This window comes from Melitaea cinxia, chromosome 11 (genome assembly GCF_905220565.1).
Source record: "Melitaea cinxia chromosome 11, ilMelCinx1.1, whole genome shotgun sequence".
Taxonomy (NCBI): Eukaryota; Metazoa; Arthropoda; class Insecta; order Lepidoptera; family Nymphalidae; genus Melitaea; species Melitaea cinxia.
Window position 1 is genome coordinate 8974180 of NC_059404.1, and position 25648 is coordinate 8999827.

Genomic DNA, 25648 nt, shown 5'->3' on the forward strand with positions numbered 1-25648 from the left:
GAGGGGATCGAACCCGCAACCGCCAGCGCAATAGTTACAATCCATAGCTGTAACCGTTGCGCCAACGCAGCGTAAATAAATTAAATTTTATAAAATTTATACTTTGAACTGTTGATTTATTAATCTACATGCATTTAGATACAGTCAAAATTACTAATTAGTTTTTATAATTGAAATAGTTTGAAGATACATGAAAGCTTAAAGAAAAATAAATAGACTGGCGTACAAATTCTACCCGTTGGCGAACAAAATCTAATTCTTTATATAGTGGAACGATCGTTTCTGAAATCAATATAATAAAATACTGCTTATTTACTAAGGGCAACTTATTTAGGGGCTTACTTATTTATTACAAACATACAAACAACGATAGGGTGTAGCTGTAGGATCTTTGCAGTTTCCCAAATTATTCGCGCTTTAGTCCATGGGCGAAATATCAAAAATACCGACCAAATGAAAATGAGTTTACTTGTCGTAAGAATAGAATTAATTAACGAGATCATTAATTAGACGAGTAAAGTAAATGATATAAATAATTAAAATTAATTAAACGTAAACGTAATTTCAAAATACTGCTTTTATAATAAAGAAGCGTAGAAGTGTTGTTAGCTACTTATTAAGCCATATTCATTACCAATATGAAGTTGTTTTGTATAAACTAAAAAGCTATATAAAATTTTAAACATTTTTGAATATCATATCAAAAATTATTTATATATATAAAATTATTTGTTTCTTTTGCATATTTGAGCTGCATTCTCTTCTCTCTTTTTAATAATACATCGTTTTCTATAAAAATATTGATGCAGTGATGATTTAAAAGTATGTACGTAGAAAAAAATCACTTATTTAAATGATAAGCTTATATGTGACACAGAATTGCACAATAAAACAATTATGTTTGCTCGCAAACAAAAACCCGACTTCAATTACATCGATAAGTGATACGATAATTGACAAAAAACTTGTCTCAAAAAAGATCTCAATCAAATTTATAATATATAAGCTATAAGGTAATACACAAAAATAAAATACAATCGAATTGAGAACCTCCTCTTTAACTTTATTAACCCTATATAAACGCTTAAATTTTTCAACAAACATGCACTTATTTGTAGGCCAACATTTATTTCTTCTCTTTAAAGCTTCAAAATATATTAACAGCATACATATTTTACAATATTACATTCACAAACCGAAATCACCATTCAACGATCCTGATTATTAGCTTTTCGTAGGATCATATACGAAAGTAATTTGTTTATTTACATATATTTATATAGCATGCGATACGAAATCTTGTATTTTAGTGAATGGTTTCCAATATGATATAGTTACCAATATTAGTAATATTGTTTATTTTAGTATTGCTGCGTAAATATTTTATAAAAAAAAAAACACTTTTCAAAAGTATGCTTGTATGAATAATCTTGACGGTGAAAATATTAGATCAATAATTTTTTCAATGTCGTTATTTAAAAATAGTAATGACAAATCTTATATGGAGAGTAATTATGTTTCACTACGACAACACGCATCAGAAAAAACTTTTAAATGTAGAGATGGAACGAAAAGAAAATGAAAACCTTAAAGACTTGATTAACTCTCCATAATTCTTCCTCAGGAGAAAATCACAAAAAATTCAATTCACAGCTTTAAATTTTCGTCAACGAAATGTTAACAGATATAATTGAAAATAAATCTCAGCTGAAGGAAAAATAACAAGAAATACTACTGCAAACAATGAAAAACAATTGAGATATATTTTTTTTTAATTTCGATTTACCACATACATCTATCTACAAATAGGTAAGTGTTGGGGAAAACTGGTAATGTAATATTTTAAATCCATTTATACTCTCAAATATGTCAGATATTTTATATCTTGGATCTAAAAGTTAGCTAAAAGCGTTACAAAATTATACTGAGTAGATAAGGGTTAAGAATTCAACAAAAACAAAAAATTTATAATGAAAAATCTTTTAAAATAAAATCAGAAAGGTCAGATATTTTCATAAAAATATAGAAATTTTTCACTATAAGTACTACTCAAGTAATAATATTATAGAAGACAGAAAATACAAGACCTCAAATTCGGGTTTTCTCTCAAAGCAAACAATGCTGAATGAGCCAGTTTTCTTTGCTTTGAAATATGAAAATGTTCTCCCTAAGCCTCTGTTTTTATTAAAAGTTATTGTTTTACATTTTTTTATATAGCAGACATTTAAGAAACTTTCATTAATATTAAATTAAATAAATTAAACATTTTGTAATATAATAAAGTCAATTAGGCAATACTCAACTATGTAGGAATATAATACTACAAAGTGCTTAAATAATTAATAATGAGATTTAACTGAAAGGTATCAATGTGACATAATACTGAGTGACCTTTATTATATATATGAATATGAATATAAGAATGAGTATGAATTTTATTCAAGTACGTAACGAATTTTATTTAAATCGAGCTGATATATAATAATTCTATAATATTGAATCAATTTCTGCTACTGTCACGAGCGGGGATTGAAACCGTGACCGCTAGTGCACGTTTCTATGAAAAGTTCGTCAATATGGAAAGAAGAATGTTTTAACTAGAATTCTCCTCACCATAAAAAGTATATAAAAAAAATAACATTTAAACTGGTATCGGTTTGGCTCACAATATTCTAATTCTGTTAAAACGACTTATTTTATATTGTTTTTATAAACAATTTTAGAGTGTCAGTAATCATAAATTATTTATAAATTAAATAAAACTGCTCTCTCTTTCACAAGTACACGAGTTTAAGACAACGCCGACGCGGGGTACAATAATATGCAGCGACCGAAACCAGCCACAGCGTCTTGTCTTCCAAAAGCGAATCATCCCTTGATGACTGATGATGCCTAGAATATTCAGATCGATGCTTGTACTATAGCTCGCTAGGCACTCGTTCGATTACTGCAAGCGACGAACAAATAATTTATTGAAATACTATAATTAATCTTTTACATTTGAAAATATATTTTCTTTTAATACTCTCTCTTGTCCTTATTGAAACACCGAATCGTTCTTCTCTACTTTTTCTTTTTCAATAAAAGTGGCGGCCACACACTGAAATATTTATAGAGTCTAAAATGTATTTATTTCGATAGATTAAATTATTCTTTTAATGTAACTTTCGAAGCTTGATTAAATTTTTTATAAAAAATGTGGTGAAATAGTCTAAGTAAAATTATTTAAAAATATAACTTGATCAAATTTAATTAAAACAGGTCAAATGTTTTAAACGATTTCTTTTAAAAATGTAATTAATTTAAAAAGCGAAAACTGTGTTTTAAATTTTAAATGCATATATTTTCATATGTTTCAATTATATTTTGATGTGTTCATGATCCATGATTTTATTTGCGGAACGTAAAATGTAAAATAAAATACAAACTATTTATTATTAAGAGATTTGCTGACAATTTATTGATAAATACGTAAGACAATAACATTTCCCAGAAAAAAGGAGAATGCTTTTTATACATACAAATATTCACGTACATACGCAAAGTATAATATTCATCATGCTATATATAAGACACTGAATGTTGATGTGTGTCACATGTAAAGACAAATATTTATAAAATAATTGTGTTTGCTCGCAAACGAAAAAAAAACCGACTTCAATTACATCGACAAGTAATACAACGTAGATCGACGAAAAAATAGTCAAGCAACTACGCGTAATCAAAGATTACTCAAAAAGTAGTTATCAGATCTCGATAAAATTTATATGTGACTACATGATAAACATCAGCTTTCGATTAAATTAAAAATTATCAAAATCGGTACACCCAGTAAAAAGTTATTACGGATTTTCGAGAGTTTCCCTCGATTTCTCTGGGATCCCATCATCAGATCCTGGTTTCCTTATCACGGTACCAAACTAGGGATATCCCCTTTCCAACAAAAAAAGAATTATCAAAATCGGTACATCCAGTAGAAAGTTTTGCGGTATAATACAACGTAGGGCGACGAAAAAAGCGTCAAGTAAAAACGCATTATTAGATATAACTCGAAAAGTAGTTGTTAGATCTCCAATAAATTTAAATGGGACCAATTGGCACACACCACCTTTCGATTAAAATAAAATTTGTCGAAATCGGTCTACCCGGTCAAAAGTTCTGATGTAACATACATAAAAAAAAAAAAATACAGTCGAATTGAGAACCTCCTCCTTTTTTGGAAGTCGGTTAAAAAGTAGAGCTGCTTTGTTGATTAAATTCCAGTCATCTCTCCCAGCAAGGAGATGTTTTCTACTAGACGTATAAATAAGTTCATCTCGAAAGAAACTTATTTTTATAAAAATTTAATAAATCGATTTAAATGTTTGAGGAAATAATTTACACTAACAACGAATATAAAAATTTGTATTGTGCAAAAAACTTGATCTCATACCGTGTAATTTTTACGATACAATACAAATAGAATATTATAGCATTCTCTGTGATTATATCAAATAATAGTATTAATAAAATAATAAACACTTTGGAAGTCGTTATCGCTATCGAGGTCTGCTTTTAGTGAAATTGTTTTGTTACAGAAGTGCCACGTTTTGAAGACAGTTTAAACAATTTGACGGTTTCACTAGGCAGGGAGGCAGTTTTTACGTGCGTCGTCAATGATCTTGGATCTTACAGAGTGAGTTACTATTTTTTATTTTTAATATTAAGAAGTAAAATAAGAAACTGAAACAAAATAATAATAAATACGCAATAAATTACAATGTGATAAATGACAGTCAATCACTCGTTGGTAAGGTGGCGTGGCTACGCGTGGACACGCAGACGATCCTGACAATTGCAACGCACGTGATCACGAAGAATCATCGCATTGCGGTGAACCATAGCGACAGGCGAGTGTGGTTTCTGCACATTCATGACGTGCGTCAGTCAGACCGTGGTTGGTACATGTGCCAACTCAACACTGATCCAATGAAGAGTCAGACTGCATATTTAGACGTTGTAGGTATGTTAAAATTATAGTTATCGTTACCAATATTTATTTACTTTGAAAAGGTATGTTACTAGAATTGTTCAGTGTCTCCACTTAATCAATCTAATGTTAGAATGATCAAAAGCCAACGAACTAGTACAACTCTAGTTTTAAACCAAAACTTATTATTAACTTGTAAATGGTTTATTATTTATTAAAATATAATAAATATATACTTACATTAATGTGTGTTGAACCATATATTCGTTTTGATAACTTTTCTGTAATTTTAACCTATTATATAGTAATATAAATTCAATTGTTATTTGTTAATAGTAACAGTACACAAGTAAACATAAATGTAATAAATGTATTTATTTTATTATCCGTTTTACGTTGTTATAAATGTATTATGTTTTCAACTATGCAAGTTCCTTGCAATTCTGCATCGAGTATTGATAGACATATTTCAATTTCCGTCCTCCGTAGATATAAAGTAAGAACTCTGAATGTGAGTTATGTTAAATCTAAAATTATAAAGAAAATATCTTCGAATGATTGCTTTTGTACGAATAATTTATTTTTCTTTAAATTGATTTATATGCGAAATATGCATATTTTCATAGTTTTAATTTGTTAATCTTAATTTAAATTTTGTGTTGACAAGTTATTATACCTACTAAGAAAATTCAGACATAGTAAAAGTATTAAAAGTGACCGTAAGTTGTCATAATTATTATAGTTTTTAAAAATAAATAAATAAAAATATCTTGTATAATCTACTGTAATGTATTGAAGTTTGCTGAGAAGACTAATTCATTTTAAATAAATAATGAAGTAGAATTATTGAAACAAATTACATAATATATTAATACAAAAATATGTTCTGCAAAAAGTTCATACATTTTTAATAAGCAAATATAAGAACTTCATCACATTATCATTATTATTTCAATCCGTCGTCTTAATATTTTAAAATTACGTTAATATTTATAATAAAATTTAGTTTCTCTAAGAACAAATGAGTATTTCTTTATCAACTGTGACATAATTAAATCTTTTAACAAATTTATTTTCCGTGTTGCTGAGAAAATTTTATTTAATGTAGCCTTAAAGCTTTAGAATTTCATGCTGCGGTTTTATGAAACTTTAAATTGAAATTATGCAACGCTAGAAGCGCTAAATAGCGAAAGTTAAATAGTAATGTAAACGAGTGCCGACTTTTATTACTATAATACCTACATCTTGTAGTTTGTTATTAGCTATTTGTCAAGCATGTTATTAAGTAATAAAAGTTTATTATAAAACTTACAGTTATATGTTCTTATAATTAAAACTTACTAAACTACAATGTGTTAGCCAATGTATGTAGCTAATAAAAATATTTTTTGCAATGTACAAAATTCGTGAGCGGCGTTTATCACTTATCGTAAAATCACCCAACTGCATATTTCTATTATATAATAAATATAATATCACGAAAAGTATAGCAAATAATATTAAGATTCACATCTTGTATAGTTTATTTTTCTACATTTTCCTTTATTCCACGTGTGATCTTCGACGACAGGGCTTGGCTTGTTGTATAAGTGATACTAATTGTATAATATATTCTAATAACATTTGTATTACGTTTCTTATAACATTATCCCCTACAATAAGCCATACAAAGGACAGGTTATAATTCATAATATGTCAACATACATCGGTATAAGTTTTCGTCCATTCCAACTAATAATAATCAAGCCAGTGCGTGCCGTGGACTCCCGAGTCGTAACGACGTGTAATTGCTATAATAACTGGCAGCTGTGATAAGCGAACAAAACATATTTGTTACTATATTTATACCGATGCTTTTACACGGATTACTTGCCTTTTCGCCATCTGTTTTATTTTAGTGTTATGTGGAGAAGAGTTCTATATACTTTCTTTTATCTATCTTCAACTCTGTAATATAATTAGCAAATTAAATCATGTATAATTAATTTTTATTACACTAATATTTTAAATTGCATTGATTTTATACACACAATTTTTAGTACCCCCTGATATATTGGATTACCCAACGAGTAGCGACCAAGTAGCGCGAGAAGGCGCTAACGTAACGCTCCGATGCGCGGCTCACGGGGTGCCGACACCAAGCGTCGTCTGGAGAAAGGAAGCCGGAGATTTGTTACCGACATCAAACTTCAGCGATACACATAGTAAGATTTTTAATATCTATCACTATTACTATTTTTGACGCCGCGTTGGCGCCACGGTTACAGCCATGGATTGTACCTGTTGCCCTGGCGGTTGCGGGTTCGATCCCTGCACATGACAAACATTTGTATTGGCCATACAGGTGTTTGCCGTGGTATGGGTGTTTGTGCAGTCCTTGTGGGTCTCCCCACCGTGCCTCGGAGAGCACGTTAAGCCGTCGGTCCCGGTTGTTATCATGTACACCTAATAGCGATCGTTACTCATGGTAGGGAATATATCCGCCAACCCGCAGTGGAGCAGCGTGGTGGATTAAGCTCTGATCCTTCTCCTACACAGGGAAAGAGGCCTATGCCCAGTAGTGGGATATTACAGGCTGAAGCGTAATTACTATTTTTACGTTCTCGAATAAACATACACCACACTACATACATACATATACTACTTATACTGACAAAAATTTGTTATAACAGCCACATGACCAAAATACCATAAAAAGCTCCAACGTTTACTCACTCGTTCACAAACTCAGTAAGCATCTGAACTTTTCGCATTGCTTTGCTTAGAACAAAAACTTAGGTTCCGGAAATGTGCTCATTTATTAATGATGAACTGAAACGTCTGTAATAAAACTATTTATTAAAAATGAAAAACCCGACTGTGACAAATAACTACTAAATAGTGGAAAATAAACTCTACAATTTAGTGCGAAATGTATATATACAGTGCACCATGCATTATATTCCCTTCGATACTTTCATAAACTACAGATAAATTTAAAATATTAATAATATAATTATGTACTTCAAATTATTGCAGACGGTTACAATCTAATAATCAAAATAAATTCAATTGATGTTAGTTCACTTAGGTTTGGTTAGTATTCGATTTATAAGGGATTCAATGTTTTGTAGGAAGAACTATTGTGTCCTAGTCGTGTTTTATGTTTTTAATAATTGATTTTTATTTGAAAAGCTTTAATACTTCCAATTCTATTGTCTTTTATTGTTGACTAGCGGCCCGCTCCGGCTTTGTACGGGTATAAAATATATATAAGCCTATGTCATTCACTGAAAAAATGATTAAAATCGATCCAGTAGTTTTGATTTATTCATTACTGCCCGTGGCGCGCACGCGTTAACTTTAGAGTAAAGCAATTCTTGTTTCCCTAAACCATGAAGATTTCCTGCTATCTTTGGAATATCTAAATTCATACACTACATTTTTACTTATTTACATTTTATACTATACTTATAGGCAAGCTCTCGCCGCGCCGCCCCGGCCGGCCGGAACCGCCGCAAACCCTACGTCCCGCAATTTTTAAATCTGTAATATCTTCGAAAATATTCATTTAAATCATATGCTACAAAGGGTCATATAGATCTATATGAAATGAACAATGTATTTAAGGTATTTAATTAGGTAATGATTAATGCTGTATTGGTTAAAATCGCTTCGAAAATTAGCCATTATTTGTCGTAAAAAGTAAATGACAAAAAAAAAATGTTATTGTGGGATATCCATAAGAGATAGACATATACCATAGCGGAGTTTTCTATAGACCTTTTCAATGTGTACAATACTTAGTACATTATTTTGATAAATCTCGTAGGGTTCAGCCTGCGTTTGCAATGTAAGCGAAAAAATGTAATTATTTACGACATCACATTAGAAACGTCAAAAATAACAGTATTTCTCCACTATTTAATGGATGTTATTATACATATAAACCTTCCTCTGTAATCACTCTATCTATTAAAAAAGCCGCATCAAAATCCGTTACGTAGTTTTAAAGATTTAAGCATATATAGGGACATAGGGACAGAGAAAGCGACTTTGTTTAATACTATGTAGTGATTGATTGATTGATTGATTGATTCTCCACGGGCTATTCTCCGCAACTCGACGACTTAGTGCGCCTATTTTGCGTGGTAGGCTGGGGGCTTCATTCATGCCAGCCTAGCTCCTTGAGGAAGCCTAGCAGACCCCTTGCGTTGCCGACGACTTCCCGGAGCGACCTCGGTGTCCCGAGGTGTATCGCCCTGTAGTTCGCCACACTACCGCATTCCAGCAGGATGTGTGTGGCCGTTTCTTCTGCCTCCATGCACGCTCTGCATAGGGGGCTGTCTGTAACACCTAAGTTGTGTAAGTGTTTGTTGAGCAAGGCATGTCCGGTAAAAGCTCCGACCAGTAGTCGGAGCTGGGCTCTCCCATAGCCGCGAAGTTTGCGGGACAATCCTGGGTTGATCGTCGGAAGAGCTTCCTTGGTCTGCCTGCAGGTGGTTAGGTTTGTCCAATATTCTTGGTGCATTACCTTGGTGTTGTGTCGCAGCTGGCTGCGCAGCCATCCGAAAGGCAGAGGTAGAATGGGTTCGGGTCCGTGGACCCTCATCTCCGATCCATTCCTCGCTAGTCGGTCAGCCGCGTCGTTGCCTCGCGATCCACTGTGGCCCTTTATCCATTGGAGGATAATGGTGTTTGTTTCACTTACCTTCGTCAGAGCTCGATGGCACTCGTATATTAGCCCCGATGTCATAGTGTCGCTCTGTAGGGCTTGCAGGACCGATCTGCTATCGGAAAGAATACGGATTGGAAAACCCTGTACCTCTCTAGCCGTGATCGCTGTTGCAGCCATTATGATTCCCATACATTCCGCCTGAAAGACAGTGTTGTGGATTCCCAATGGCGATGACATTTTGATATTCAGGTCTTCTGAGTAAACCCCAGAACCTGTACCTGTTGATGTTTTCGACCCGTCTGTGAAGATTCTCAACTCCTTGGGGTTGATGCCTTCCCCTGGGTCTTCATGTAATTGTATTCTATATTTTTTGTCGAATACGTACTGTTTGGGTATTCTGTCGGTGACCGCTTCGATGAGCGGTTCCCTGTTCGCCAGTTCACCAAGTATACCTGTATGTGTTACTTTTACGTTTCTCCATAGGTTTAGCTTCCTGAGTCTTACCGCGGCCGCTCCCGCCTCCTGTTGGATAAACAGATGCAGCGGCGGCAAGTTCAGTAGGGCTTCCAAGGCCGCAGTCGGGGTGGTCCTCATGCAGCCCGTAGTCGCCATGCAAGCTAGCCTTTGAAGTCGTTGTAGCTTTGCTTCGCCGGTGATTAGTTTGGTTCTCGGCCACCAAACCACTGCGCCATAGCTGATAATTGGCCTGATGACGGACTGGTACAGCCACAGAGTGATTTTTGGGGATAAACCCCATCTTTTACCTATCATTCTGCGGCACTGCCAGAAGGCTATTGTGGCCTTGTCGATCTTGCTGTTGAGATGGCTGCTCCAGTTCAGTTTACTATCTAGAATGATTCCTAGATACTTCACCTCCGAGCTGAACTGCAGCTCCGTTCCGAACAGTCTAGGGGGATTGTAGTTCCCCAATAGTCGTTTGTTAGTGAACATTACCTGTTCCGTCTTTCTGGGATTGACGGTAAGTTCGTTGTCTATGCACCATCTCTCCACAATCCGTAGCGCCTGTTGTGTAACATTACACACGGTACTGCTGACTCTGCCGCTAATTAGAATGGCAATATCGTTAGCATACCCGATCGTGAAGTAGTTGTGCTGGTTCAGTCTGGTTATAAGGTCATTCACCACCTCGTTCCACAGTAGTGGGGAGAGCACCCCTCCCTGTGGACATCCTTTAACCACCAGTGCATGTTGTGTCCCAGATGATGTAAGTCTGATGACTCTTTTACTGAGCATGTTAACTATCCAGTCGACCATTACCGGGTGTACACCGTGCTTAACCAGGGCCGACGAGATGCTGGTGAAGTTGGTCATGTCAAACGCACCTTCTATGTCGATGAAGGTGCCGAGACATATTGCCTTGTTTTCAATGGCCTCTTCTATTTTGCTGACCACTGCATGTAGAGCTGACTCTGTTGATTTACCTTGGCTGTACGCATGTTGGTGTGAGTGTAGGCGTACTGTAGCCAGGGCGTTTTCTCTCAGATCCCGTTCACACAGCCTTTCGAGGGTCTTCAGCAAAAACGATGTTAGGCTGATAGGTCTGTGGGATTTGGGTTCGGAGTAGTCACTTTTTCCCGGTTTGGGGATGAAGATTACCTTTACCTCCCTCCACTGCTTTGGCACGTACCTGTGAGCTAAGCACGCTACCAAGACAGCGGTAAGCCTATGGGTGAGTTGGTTGCTTCCCCACTGTAGAAGTGCTGGGAAGACCCCGTCCAACCCTGGGGATTTGAAGGAGTCAAAGCTGTTGATAGCCCATCTAACTTTTGGTGGACTTACTACCTTGAGTGGATACTCCCATTGCTCCTCTGTTGGGGTCACATCCTCTTCGAGCCAATCGACTGACCGCATGATGCGGCAGCCTGGAAAATGCGTTTGCACCAGAATGGTCTCAGCTTCTTCCAGCGTGCTCGTGAAGGTGTTGTCTGGCTTTCTCAGGGAGCCCCTCATCTGGCTAGATTGGTTAACGAGAACCTTCCTTACCCTGTTGGCCTGTTCGCAGGTTTCCACGCTGCTGCAGAATTTGCGCCACGAGTCGGTACTTCTATACCTTAAACGTTTCTTGTATCTGGACTTGGCCTTCTTGTACTTGTCCCAGTCCAGATCGGCGCATCTATTCATTGCTCTGTTTAGGAGTCGCCTTACCTTTTTCCTGAGTCTTTCCAGTTCAGGCCCCCACCAGTTCACTTTGTTCTCCGGTGGGATTGATAAGGGACATGCAGTTTGGTAGGAGTCTATAATATTTTTAGTTAACATATCTACCTGTTTTTCTATCTGTCCTGTTCCCTCGAGTCTGTCTGGGCATGTCTGCTCGCTGAGCAGCTGCTCCAGTCTCTCGACGTAATGCACGCGGTTGGTTTTACGTGGGTTACACCTAGGGACTGCTGGGACTGTGTTTACCTGCACGTCGAAGCGTATCCATGTGTGATCTGAGCACGATGCCTCATCGGATACGTGCCAGTTGGAGATGGTTCCAGAGGCCGCTTCTGTGGCTAGTGTTAGGTCGATGATTGTCCTACTACGTCTGTTCACGAATGTGGGTTCAGAGCCCACGTTCATGATCTGTAGATTAGTCGTCATCAGATATTCAACTAAGAGCTTACCTCTTTCGTTTGTTGTTTTCATTCCCCAGAGGATGTGATGTGCATTGGAGTCGGTGCCTACAATCAGTTGCAGTCCGGACTCTTCGCAGTATGTTATCAGCCGTGCCATGTCGTGCGGCGGTGGCGCGTCAGCCTCTGGCATGTAGGCCGACGCGATCACCATCTCCGGCAGGCTGTGGTCTTGCGTTCTGTGCAGCTTAATGGCGCAGAGATCTCTAGAACAAAAGCTCGTCAAAACTTGCGCCTGTATATCCTTAGTGATGTAAATACAGGCCCTGGTGTTTTCCGGGCCCGTATGTGCAATGAGCTTACCTCCAGCATTCCGGAGTCCGCATACCATGCCATTTCTGACCCACGGCTCTTGGATCAGCGCAATGGCTGTTGTGTTAACCTCCAACCATTTCCGCATCTGAGCCGTCGCTGTCATGCTATGGTGGAGGTTAGCTTGGAGGACCTTACAGTTCGAGTGAGTCGGGTGAGCCATCTTCAGATAGCCTCTCCCCCGCCTCCTCCGTCCCTGTCCCCCCTATGGCCAGGTTGTCCAGGCCAGTTAAGCAAGCCCCTTCCTCCGACTACCGAAGCGGCTCTACCACGACCACCGATTCTTCGGTCTGGAGTTTGGGGCTCGACTGCCTCGTAGGGGGCGGCTCAGGAATGGCCGGGATTGCTCCTGACCCTTCTTCCTTCGCCTGCCCTACGCTGTCATCTGTGCCCTCCATTTGGTCTTCACGCCCCGTTAGCAGGTGCTCGGCGAATTTGCCCTTTGGACCCTGGAATTTTACGTACACCGACCCCAGCAAATAGCAGAGTCGGCGTTCGCGTTCAACCAGGGTCTGCACCACATCCTCAGGAGCGCTAAAGATCAGGAACGTGTTACCGTCCTGTCTATCGACCTTGTGGAGGACCCAGCTGTCTACCCTTGCCCACTTGTTCTGGAACCGCAGCGCGCGTCCCACCTTCCAGATGTCCGGTTGTTCACCTGGAAGCAGAACGCCGCAGCGGACCAACTTGACGAGGTCGCGCTGTCGCTTGACCGTCAGTCTAGCACCCGTGGGCAAGGTGAGCTCCGAAACTATGCGCGTGAGGTATCCCACGGTATCCTGGTCACCACACCACAGTTTCAGAGCCCCGTTTGCGTAGGTCGGTTTACCCTGAAAGACAGGGTTCACCGGCTCGTCATCGGTCGCTTCTATGGAGTCCTTGAGAAGGCGCTCCTGTAGAAGGACCTGTATCTCTTGTGCGGCTTGTGCAGTCAGGGGCTCACCGGTCGCAGTTGTTACCGCAACCAGTAGGTCCGACTGCACAGCCGCAGCATAGGGGACATGGGTTCCGTCCGCTAGCTTCGGCTTTTTGGGGTCCCCCCTCGGCGACTGAGAGTCGTCGAGGCGAGCCCTTTTGGCCGGTGCCTGGGACGTACTTCCATCCCCCGCTTTGACCTTCGCCAGCGCCTCGCCGCGTTGGGCGCGACCGGTTGCCTGGTTGCCCTGGCCACCTGCCGCCCCCTTCGCAAACTTGACGGACCCCATGGGTTTGGGTTCTTTGGCTTGGGCCCTTCTTTGACGCTGGCGCTGCCTCTTGCTCTTGCGCTTAGGCTTAGGTTCGCTCCCTGGTTGGAAGGACCCTGTACCACCCACGCGTCCCGCCGACTTGCTGGGTTTCCCCTTGGCCTGTCGTCGGTCAACAAGAGTCCACGCCTCGTCAAAGCGTTGGAGGGCAGCCACCTCTTCCGCCGTCCGGGTTCCGGGTTGCCCCGGTGCCCTGTCGGCAACAAGGATGGCACCCTCTGTTGAGGACGCCGTCGACGTGGACGGCCTAGGTTCCTCCGGTTTCGCAGTTTCCCCTCGGCCACCCACGGACTTGCGTTTTGTGTGTGGTGGCGCCACCTTGGCAGCACCACCCCCGTGTTTGTGTGTGTTTGCTGAGGTCAAGGTCGACTTCGCTGCCTTGCCTCCGCTTGTGGAAGAGGGCGGTCCCAACTTCGTGGTACCGCTCCCCTGTTGTGTCTGTTGAACTTGTAGTGAGTGTTTGGTAGACGGACCCGCGTTCGCGGTTCTCGCCACCAGTGAGGTACCATCCGGTTTCCCTTCAGATCCCTGTGTGGGTTTGGATCTGTTTTTATCCATAGTGTGTAAGAAATAAATTCATCCACTGCGCTCCCTACCCTCCATGGAGCCCGCAACGTTGGGGATGCCGTTTCGACACCGGGGCTACGCAGTGGGTATAGATGTGAAAGGTTGGGTTCCAAGCGCGACATCGGGAGCTGCAGATGCCCGGCTGGTGACCGCGATCCCACGGCCCCCAGTTGTTCCGAACACCCTTGCCCCGTCAGCATGGCCGGTCCCCGTGTCCTCCCAGAGGACCCTTCCCCATCTCGCCAGCGTAAAGCACCCGGCTCATCCGTGCAGTTACGCATGTCCGTTTCCCCGCAGTGGCTAGCTACGGGGCTACCGTTTAGCCTGAAATCCGGACCAAAGAGGACGTGTTGTCTCCCGTGGTAACAAAACCCAGACCCCGTTCGACTCAGCCCCCCAGGACTCCTTCATCCCTGCGTACGGCGATCAACTGCGCAGGACATACGCAGGTAGGCAATTGCAATTGTGATCCGCCGGGTCACCTACTATACCCGGCGGATGGCCTGTCATACTTAGCTACAGCAGTCCGGGGTAGATGGTAGTTTGCGGCGCCCGTTACTACCACTGTATTACCAGGGTGTGCGACCCATCCCAGAAGACATGGCGACGTGGACGCGTATGGCAGACTTGACAGAGGCGAGCCGACTTAACGCCGCACACTTAAGCCCACTCGCACCCTGCCCACATGTACATACTATGTAGTGATAATAAAACTTACATTACAAAAGTAATGATACAATTGGCATCAAGGTTTTAGATGTGATTCGAGTGTCTATTAAACAAGCGGTGGACGATTAATATTTCGAAAATATCCGCCCATTAGTAGTAACTGGGTTAAATTTTTTAATTATTTTACTAATGGCGTTGTTATAATTGTGAGGTATATTTTTGTAACAAAAAAAAAAAATATGAATTCGCATAGATCAACATACAGCCATTTTTTATATGAGCACTTAAGAAAAGCGAAGTAATGTACAAAGTTAGCGGAAAAACATTAAGGATGATTTACTTTAAAAAAACTGAACAATTTGCTTTTGTATAGTTTTTTTTTTTTTTTTTACAAACTTACTTTGAATTTATTTTGAATAGCTAGGTATTAAAAGTTTATTTAGAATTGATACGAAACCAAATGTAGTAGCAGATAGTGAACATGTGGAAGATACGCAACGTATTATGAATATTACTGAATCCGAACGAAAACTTCAAAGCATGCAACATGCAAACCACAAAGACTACCACTTTCAATCTACGAGTAATACAAAGTTGAAAGCCACTGCCATACTTTCACAACGTTGAATTTTATTTCCTCAAACGAAAAGTGTGATCTCTAATAAAAAAATAATTCGCACAAAAAATGGAAATTGTGATTTATTTAATGCTCGGCGTTTACTGTGACTACGCACGTTATTAAAAACTTCTGAATTCGTTTTGGGGTAAAACTTATAGAGTTCACAACTTTTATTCTTTATTTTAGCCGATGTTAAAATTTATGCTAACAGCTTTTTTCTTTTTTTTTAAGTTTTTTTTTTCAATTGTAACGTATAAACATTTTAGTTCACTGTAAAATTTTTGTTTTAGTTTAAAATTTATGTCTTCTTAACTCTTTTCTTTTATGATCATTCGATATTTTTTATTATAAAAATAAACAGCTAAAGTTGTTTAAATAATGATGTATTCTCCTTACACTTACAAAACAAAATATAGTTCAGTAATGAATGTACTAATAGAACAAATACCAAAATACACTGATAATATTAAATCAAAACATCAAATAAAATGAAACAAAATAAAGACGTCACGAACATGAAACGCTTTAATGCATATTAAAGTAGTCCTTGCATGTACTTCTAATACATTACGAATACACTCGTTTTATTCAGACATAAATTCCCTGTATTTAGAATTTTATTTTCTAGCGTTTAATTACAGTTTGCTAATCTAGACTCGTCGGTGAACGGTGCCGTACTGCACTTAGTGAAGGTGTCACGACTGCACATGGGGGCGTACCTCTGCATCGCGAGCAACGGAGTGCCGCCTTCCGTCAGCAAGCGAGTCATGCTTGTCGTTCATTGTGAGTAAACGCTATTAACTCACTGACTAAGCTGCAACAATTGATCGATTCTAGTACTTCGGACGTTGATTGATGCGCTCGGTGTTTTAAAGATTGCTTCGTGTGCGAGTTTGGACGGCATCTTTGAGAGTTGAAGGTGTAATTTGTTCGATCTTTTGTACAAGTTAGTATATAAATAGTTGACTGCTAAGTATTACAGTAATAAATTACAATGTATTATTTTTGGTTAAATTTAAATTTCATAGTTTAATGAACTAACATCGTTACTATTTTATTTCATACAGTATGATACAAATCAATGTAAACCGTTATAAAAAAATCTAGCAGCCTATTAAAATTCTACCCTAGAGCAAACCCTAGTATCTAGCTAACGAGAGGGTTCGAAACTTTTACATGTTGCCGATTCACTGAAAAATAGGTATTGAAAGTTTATTGATACAGAGCCTCTTGAAAATGTACGTGGGAAGACTAATTCTCTTTACATTTTTTATCTTGCAATAACTTAATGTTGATCTAAATCTCTATTCAATATCCTAATTTTATAATAAGAAGACACATGCTATATATATAACATGCTAATATTTTTAATTATTTATGTGTATGTGAGATTAATCTTAGATTTGTTTTACAGTTCCACCAATTATGACAATACAAAACCAGTTAGTGGGAGCAAATGAAGGCGACACGATACATTTGGACTGTCACTCAGAAGCTTTCCCGAGATCCATTAATTACTGGACGATAAATGAACAAATTATATCGCAGAGTAAGTTTGAATTTTTCAACTTACTTGTTTTGATAAATTGGTTTTACAATTGGCAATGATTCCTTTGTTACCATATTGGGATGTTATGTATTAACTTTTATTTTAACTATTATTTTTTTCGACAGCTGACAAAAGGTTCGAAGTGACTGCTATTGAAAGAGGTTACGAAGTTGACATGAGGTTAAAAATAAAAAAAGTAGGACGAAGTACATTCGGTACATACAGTTGCATATCAAAAAACTCACTAGGAGACACTGATGGGACTATAAAATTGTATCGTAAGTAACCATGTGTATTAACTATACCTTACTTAATGTTTAGAAATATATCCATTTATTTTTATCGACAGTATTGATATGAATTTATGTCCATAGTTAGAACGTCTAGAACTTACGTAATTATCATTTTCCCACTTAAATTTTCTACGCTTATTTTGTACACACCTCCACATCAAGTCCTCCTTCAAGTTTTATTTTCACAAAAAAAGACCTTTCTCCTATATTGTGTATAAACGAACAAAGATACAAATTAATCGACATTGGTTCACTGAACTTACAAAAAGATAGACAAATTGCTTGTACGTTTATTAACGTGAATAAAATAACTTTTTCACACTTCTTTATTCAAAAATTTTAAAAGTATAAACAAGTATATAACGGATGAATAAATATATTTATAGATTAACGCCGAATTGCACGAAAAGAAATTAAAATTTAAGTAGTGATTAAACTAATTTAATCGCAAGAATTGTATGAAATTCTTGTGATTGAATTAGTTAAATCTCAACTTAAATTTTAATTTTGTTTCGTGCAACTCGGCGTTAGACCCATTCCTATTATATACTCAACGTTTGTATGAATACTCTGAGTCTTGCATTTTATTGAGGAAATGTAACTTTAAGTATTTGAATAAATAAAGGCTCTAATGACACCGTGTTTTGCTCCTACTAAAAAGTTCGTAAATCCTATAATTAAAGTTCAACATTTCATATGAACGAAATGAATTTATCAAACCTCTTTTTCATAACATATACGTATTTATTTTAACTAAGTGCAAATTTATGTGACTTTAATTGTAGCAATTATTTTTTAAACAGGCAACGTATATATTCATCATGTGCGCTTGTAAATTAAATAAGCCGGCATCAAATTATAATATTATGAGTGTGGAGTTGAGAATTTGTGAAAATAGAGCAAGTAGAGGTATATTCGTAATTTCTGTTTTATATATTAACTGCTTTGAGTGGTTGATGAAAATGAAAGCTTGGGTATGAATTATCATTATAAGGTTTTAAATATATAAATTACTTTTTCCGTATTAGGATTCTATTTAGGGAACGTTTTAAGCCGACCAAATATTCATTACGTTTTTGCTACCAAGCTATCGCAAGTAAAAGCGTATGGTCACAGCTAGTTAATATAATTAAAAAAAATCTTAAACTAATAATTAATTAAACTTTTTCCACTGCAGCTCTCTCTGGTAAATTCGAAGAGATGCAATACAACGAAGTGGGGGACTTCGAAGAAACGCCTGACGTCAGTGAGCTCGAGGCGTTGAAACGGAGCACGGCTACGGCAATCACGCCAATTGTCACGTCTCTACTCGCTCCACTACTTACCATTATTACCATATTATTATAAAGCTACTTTGTATATACAAAATATATTGTTACAGTAATCTTTTTGCTGTTGTTTCAGTTCATTACTTAATTATTGTTAATAGAGAAATCATCCCAAAGTTTGAATTTCTTCATTCTTGGAAGAATAAAAAGGCTATTAGTGTAAAGAGATATAAGAACATCTTTATTAGAAAGAAAGTACATTACATAACAAACAGGCAGCTAGCTAAATATCTCTTTTATCTAATATCAATCTACTAAAAGATTGTTTGATGACAGTAGGTTTTGTTGAATTCGTAAAATATTAATAATCCAAGTAACGTATTCATTACATAATACGCTCATAATAGAATAATAAACAATTTGTCACATTAAAAGTTAAAATTCTTAAACGTTATAAAATATAAAATTAATTCGCCGTTCACATTGAATATACATTTTTAATGAACCTCCATGACAAACATTTTCGTTTTCACTTAGCATCCACCACCTGTATATTTAACTTACCGAGTACTAAAAACTTTCGGTTTATCGTCTTCAATTATACGGCTTAAGTTGTTTCGTAAATCACCTGAACGAATAAACTTTTGACGATTTAATTTATACTTGTTTCATACGAATTTTACTATACTAGTCTCATTATATGTCTCATTTAGTTTAATTTAAAATATATACCCTTATTTCATAACGCGTTATTATTAAATTTCCTTAGAGAGAAACGACCGCCTTGTCTTTTTAAGCTTAATAAATATTGTTCTTTTTTTAGTATACCTAAGCTTAATGGATAATAAACCTTTATTTTAAATTAAAATCACATACAATAACGGTTTTTCTTCATATCGGGTTATCTTCATTACCTTTATATATCACTTCATTTCGTTTATTGATTACTTAACACCTAAAAAAGACACAGCGGTTTCCTTCCTTGCTGATCGATCGATAGTGATAAAGTCATAAATAGAGTGCTTCACTTCTTTTAGAATAATTGTATAGAATTTACTTCAAAATTCTTTTAAATTAGAGATATCTAGGTGACGAATGACATTTCACTTTTATTAAAAAACGAAATGAAACGAAGCGAAGAACAAGAACAGTAACTTTGTTGAACCTAAGTGACGGTCTACCGTCACAAACTCTTTTAAACATACATATTACGAGAAATGCTAGTGCTGTAATATATCATGCACGTCGTGTCCTGAGCCTTTTATATTTTATGTTTATCCAGGATGATCTCAGCATCTGCGTCCGTTCGAACTACGCAAACATTTTACAAGTTTATATCGTGTTTATACCACCTGTTATTGCCACTGAATCGACAACACGTCCTATAAATAAAAATGTTTTTAACTTTACGATTTTATCTATACCTATATAAAACTGTAATAACCAACTTTTTATAATTTAAACTATTTTGAAAAAAATAATTAAGCGCAAATTGTATGTACTTTTTTATGTGTTGGCCGCGCATTACACTAAAAGTAAACAAATGAATGCATATGAAGCTAGGTATTATTAGAGTTAATACTAGAAGCTAGAACACTAGTTATATTATGATTTGATATTCGGTGGGATTCAAAATTTGATACAGTTATATACACACACACACACACACACATATATATATATATATATATATATATACATATATATACATATATATACTTAATAATACTTAAGGTCCGAATTATTTTTTATTCAAGAGAAAATATTTTAAAAATTGTCCTGTAATATTTCTGTCACGGTCATCTGTTTTTATATCACGAATTACAAACTATATTACTCACAAAAGATAATGTAATCTATCCTATCAGCTCAAAAATAACTTCAAACCCGAAACTTAGCGACCATCTTGAGCAAAAACAGAAACAAAGCTGGTACTAAAAAAAAATTGCAATAAAATAAATAGATGAAATCTATTTATTATTCATTCATACAGCATACGAAATTTGTCCACGTAATAATTATTATTGTCTATTAAAAATGTTATATATATATATATATATATATATATATATATATATATACGAGGATGCTTGTATATATACATATATAAAATTATAGTTTGAAGTTACCTTAATCTGAAGTGTTCGTCCGTTACTTACAATTTCACCTTTCACTCTCATAATTGAATGAAGTTCATCAGAATTCCTTGTACGTGACGAAAACTTACGTGATTCTGTTTGCTCTTAGTTGAGGTAACGACTTTAGGAGGTACTGTTGCCCTATTGTCACCTTCTAAATGTTTCACTTTTAATAGCAAAATAAATAGTTTAAAAACTATATAAAGAAAAACACCTATATCTAATAGAAAGACGAAAACCTATTAAAAATTGTATTAAAACTACATAACTATAAAATCTATTTCTACAATAATACTCCTGTAGTTCAATAAAAAAAAATACAAGAAATATCTTTATAGGGCCAAAAAAAGCAAAACTACTATTTTTAGTATTCTTGTTTGTCTGTCTGTATCTTTGAACGCGAATCACACGTTTTTTTCTGGAAGTCTACCTTAAAAACTGGTGCATGTTTCCATCCTATTGCTCTGGTTTAAACTTGAGACATTAACAATTAAAATAATAATTACACGCAACCGATTTAGTAGCCTAATCTATTTAAAATTTAAAGACAAGATGAAATATTTATATTAATCCCGTTTTAAGATCGTCACAGTACTCATCATTTAGTTAAGTAAACAAAGAACAATTGGAAAAATTTACAGTTTTAAATACAAAACGAAACTTATTAAAGGTTTATATCTTTACAACCAAACCCAAGTGATAGTACAATATTATTACAGGGTTAGTTATTTCTCTTACAAAATCCCAACTGTGCACGTGAAATAAAACCAGGAGCTAATAGTCCACGATAAAAGGTCAGAGTACTGCAATTTATACGGCTAAAGTGAAACTTAATTCAGTTAAAAAATATTTTCTTGAATACACCAACCTAATTTCGTATTTTATATAGCGATAAGGTCTGCGCTGTGAATATATATACAGTATACTATTCAAAATACTCAAAATTGAGCTGACCTGGGACTATCAAGTTCATTGGGAAACTGATCCCATGGGAATATAAAATTAAATGTTTCGGTATAAACTCTAAGCAGTAAATTGTCAGTTTTCGGTCTCGCGTCATTCGTATTTGCTATACGATACTTAAGATAGCATTCGTATTCGTATTCAGATGCCAGATATATAGAAAATTTAATCTTTACTTTGTAAATTCTTACAAAATTTATACTACAACTATAATTTTGCATTTAAGTAGTTTATTTTCTAATAAAAATTATTTTCAAAATACATACCTACATTTTACGTTTAAATAGTTCTACCACGCAAAACTCTTAACGAGTTATCAGAATTCGATGATTATTTTGATTAATAGTAGGAATGTTTAAAAACTAACCTAGTGCTAAACATTTTTGAATATCATATCAAAAATTGACCGCTCCAGCGGGGTTCGAACCCGCGTCTCCGACGTACCGTGTCGGCGCTCTAGCCAATTAAGCTATGGAACGATACACCCGCTCGAGCGAAATTTTCGATATGATACTTTTTAATTTCGGTTTAAGCGAACCGTGGCGCCGTCTATAGTGAGCTCTTTACAGAAACCCGTAACTATTCAAAGTTTCATATTACAATGAAAATCTTTGACAGGAGACGACACCGTGCTATTTTTAATATCTAAGATTTTATTTTTGTGTTACCCACATTAGGAATTCTAAACATTTTTGAATATCATATCAAAAATTGACCGCTCCAGCGGGGTTCGAACCCGCGTCTCCGACGTACCGTGTCGGCGCTCTAGCCAATTAAGCTATGGAACGATACACCCGCTCGAGCGAAATTTTCGATATGATACTTTTTAATTTCGGTTTAAGCGAACCGTGGCGCCGTCTATAGTGAGCTCTTTACAGAAACCCGTAACTATTCAAAGTTTCATATTACAATGAAAATCTTTGACAGGAGACGACACCGTGCTATTTTTAATATCTAAGATTTTATTTTTGTGTTACCCACATTAGGAATTCTAAACATTTTTGAATATCATATCAAAAATTGACCGCTCCAGCGGGGTTCGAACCCGCGTCTCCGACGTACCGTGTCGGCGCTCTAGCCAATTAAGCTATGGAACGATACACCCGCTCGAGCGAAATTTTCGATATGATACTTTTTAATTTCGGTTTAAGCGAACCGTGGCGCCGTCTATAGTGAGCTCTTTACAGAAACCCGTAACTATTCAAAGTTTCATATTACAATGAAAATCTTTGACAGGAGACGACACCGTGCTATTTTTAATATCTAAGATTTTATTTTTGTGTTACCCACATTAGGAATTCTAAACATTTTTGAATATCATATCAAAAATTGACCGCTCCAGCGGGGTTCGAACCCGCGTCTCCGACGTACCGTGTCGGCGCTCTAGCCAATTAAGCTATGGAACGATACACCCGCTCGAGCGAAATTTTCGATATGATACTTTTTAATTTCGGTTTAAGCGAACCGTGGCGCCGTCTATAGTGAGCTCTTTACAGAAACCCGTAACTATTCAAAGTTTCATATTACAATGAAAATCTTTGACAGGAGACGACACCGTGCTATTTTTAATATCTAAGATTTTATTTTTGTGTTACCCACATTAGGAATTCTAAACATTTTTGAATATTATATCAAAAATTGACCGCTCCAGCGGGGTTCGAACCCGCGTCTCCGACGTACCGTGTCGGCGCTCTAGCCAATTAAGCTATGGAACGATACACCCGCTCGAGCGAAATTTTCGATATGATACTTTTTAATTTCGGTTTAAGCGAACCGTGGCGCCGTCTATAGTGAGCTCTTTACAGAAACCCGTAACTATTCAAAGTTTCATATTACAATGAAAATCTTTGACAGGAGACGACACCGTGCTATTTTTAATATCTAAGATTTTATTTTTGTGTTACCCACATTAGGAATTCTAAACATTTTTGAATATCATATCAAAAATTGACCGCTCCAGCGGGGTTCGAACCCGCGTCTCCGACGTACCGTGTCGGCGCTCTAGCCAATTAAGCTATGGAACGATACACCCGCTCGAGCGAAATTTTCGATATGATACTTTTTAATTTCGGTTTAAGCGAACCGCTTAAACCGAATTAAAAATTAAAAACGCGAAATTAAAAAGTATCATATCGAAAATTTCGCTCGAGCGGGTGTATCGTTCCATAGCTTAATTGGCTAGAGCGCCGACACGGTACGTCGGAGACGCGGGTTCGAACCCCGCTGGAGCGGTCAATTTTTGATATGATATTCAAAAATGTTTAGAATTCCTAATGTGGGTAACACAAAAATAAAATCTTAGATATTAAAAATAGCACGGTGTCGTCTCCTGTCAAAGATTTTCATTGTAATATGAAACTTTGAATAGTTACGGGTTTCTGTAAAGAGCTCACTATAGACGGCGCCACGGTTCGCTTAAACCGAAATTAAAAAGTATCATATCGAAAATTTCGCTCGAGCGGGTGTATCGTTCCATAGCTTAATTGGCTAGAGCGCCGACACGGTACGTCGGAGACGCGGGTTCGAACCCCGCTGGAGCGGTCAATTTTTGATATAATATTCAAAAATGTTTAGAATTCCTAATGTGGGTAACACAAAAATAAAATCTTAGATATTAAAAATAGCACGGTGTCGTCTCCTGTCAAAGATTTTCATTGTAATATGAAACTTTGAATAGTTACGGGTTTCTGTAAAGAGCTCACTATAGACGGCGCCACGGTTCGCTTAAACCGAAATTAAAAAGTATCATATCGAAAATTTCGCTCGAGCGGGTGTATCGTTCCATAGCTTAATTGGCTAGAGCGCCGACACGGTACGTCGGAGACGCGGGTTCGAACCCCGCTGGAGCGGTCAATTTTTGATATGATATTCAAAAATGTTTAGAATTCCTAATGTGGGTAACACAAAAATAAAATCTTAGATATTAACCTAGTGCTATTTAAATAAAAGTTGGATCCACATCCTCGTAAAACGAACTTTTCATTTTTACTACGTATAACTTTATATTTATGGCAGACACATGTATGAACTTTTCATGGAATAAACGATACGAAACCAATTAACCTATTAATGTGGCTTGAATAATATTGAAGTAACTAAAACAAATTTAGAGCCCTACAATATCTCAAAATGTGAAAAACTAGTGTAAAAAGTGGGTTATATTAATTAGTCACTTAAACCTCCTGTGAGAATCAACAATATATATTTGACTGAACGCTGACAATTTTCTTCGCGCAATTGGATATCTCAGTTGAGTGAGCTGAGTAGAAAGTTATTGATAACAATCAGTTCACTTTGACGGCTTCTATATTTTTTTCTTTTGCCCATTAAAACTGTGTTAGCACAGTTACTCTTTGACAATAGTAATTCTTAGTATGCCTGAACTTAATCTCCGGACAAAATAATAAGCAGATCTAAGTACACTGTGTTCAGTTAATGAGACATTGTTCTTTCACTCTACATAATTTATAAGTTTTTATCAGAAATGTTATTACATTCGAGTTTTCAATTCAGTTTCAATTCCTCCATACGACAAGTCCAACAAACATAATAATGGGTAGGACTTACATAATTATGTTTGTCTTTATCTGAACGTTTGTGTTTGTTTTCTTTTTGCTTCCGGATCCGCAAATCAAGAACCACATGGAGGAGATTTGGTTCTTTATTCATATGTCTTCTGATTTTATTATGATTACTACAACATGTATTTATTTTAAAAACAAAAAGTCCAATTATGTGCCGATAGCAATTTTTAAATACATTTTCAG

The 25648-nt window shown here is 36.7% G+C and overlaps 1 protein-coding gene across 1 annotated transcript in view; it reads left to right on the forward strand.

The window, feature by feature from the left end:
- The window catches only part of LOC123657764 (lachesin-like), a 39270-nt gene extending 20368 nt beyond the window's left edge, over window positions 1-18902 (forward strand). The window contains exons 2-8 of the mRNA XM_045593276.1: window positions 4578-4675; window positions 4795-5002; window positions 7009-7173; window positions 16325-16453; window positions 17085-17219; window positions 17345-17497; window positions 18690-18902. Coding sequence (XP_045449232.1) covers window positions 4578-4675; window positions 4795-5002; window positions 7009-7173; window positions 16325-16453; window positions 17085-17219; window positions 17345-17497; window positions 18690-18859 — 1058 coding nt within the window. The 3' untranslated portion in view covers window positions 18860-18902. The remainder of the gene's footprint in view (window positions 1-4577; window positions 4676-4794; window positions 5003-7008; window positions 7174-16324; window positions 16454-17084; window positions 17220-17344; window positions 17498-18689) is intronic.
- The last annotated feature ends 6746 nt before the right edge of the window (window positions 18903-25648 follow it).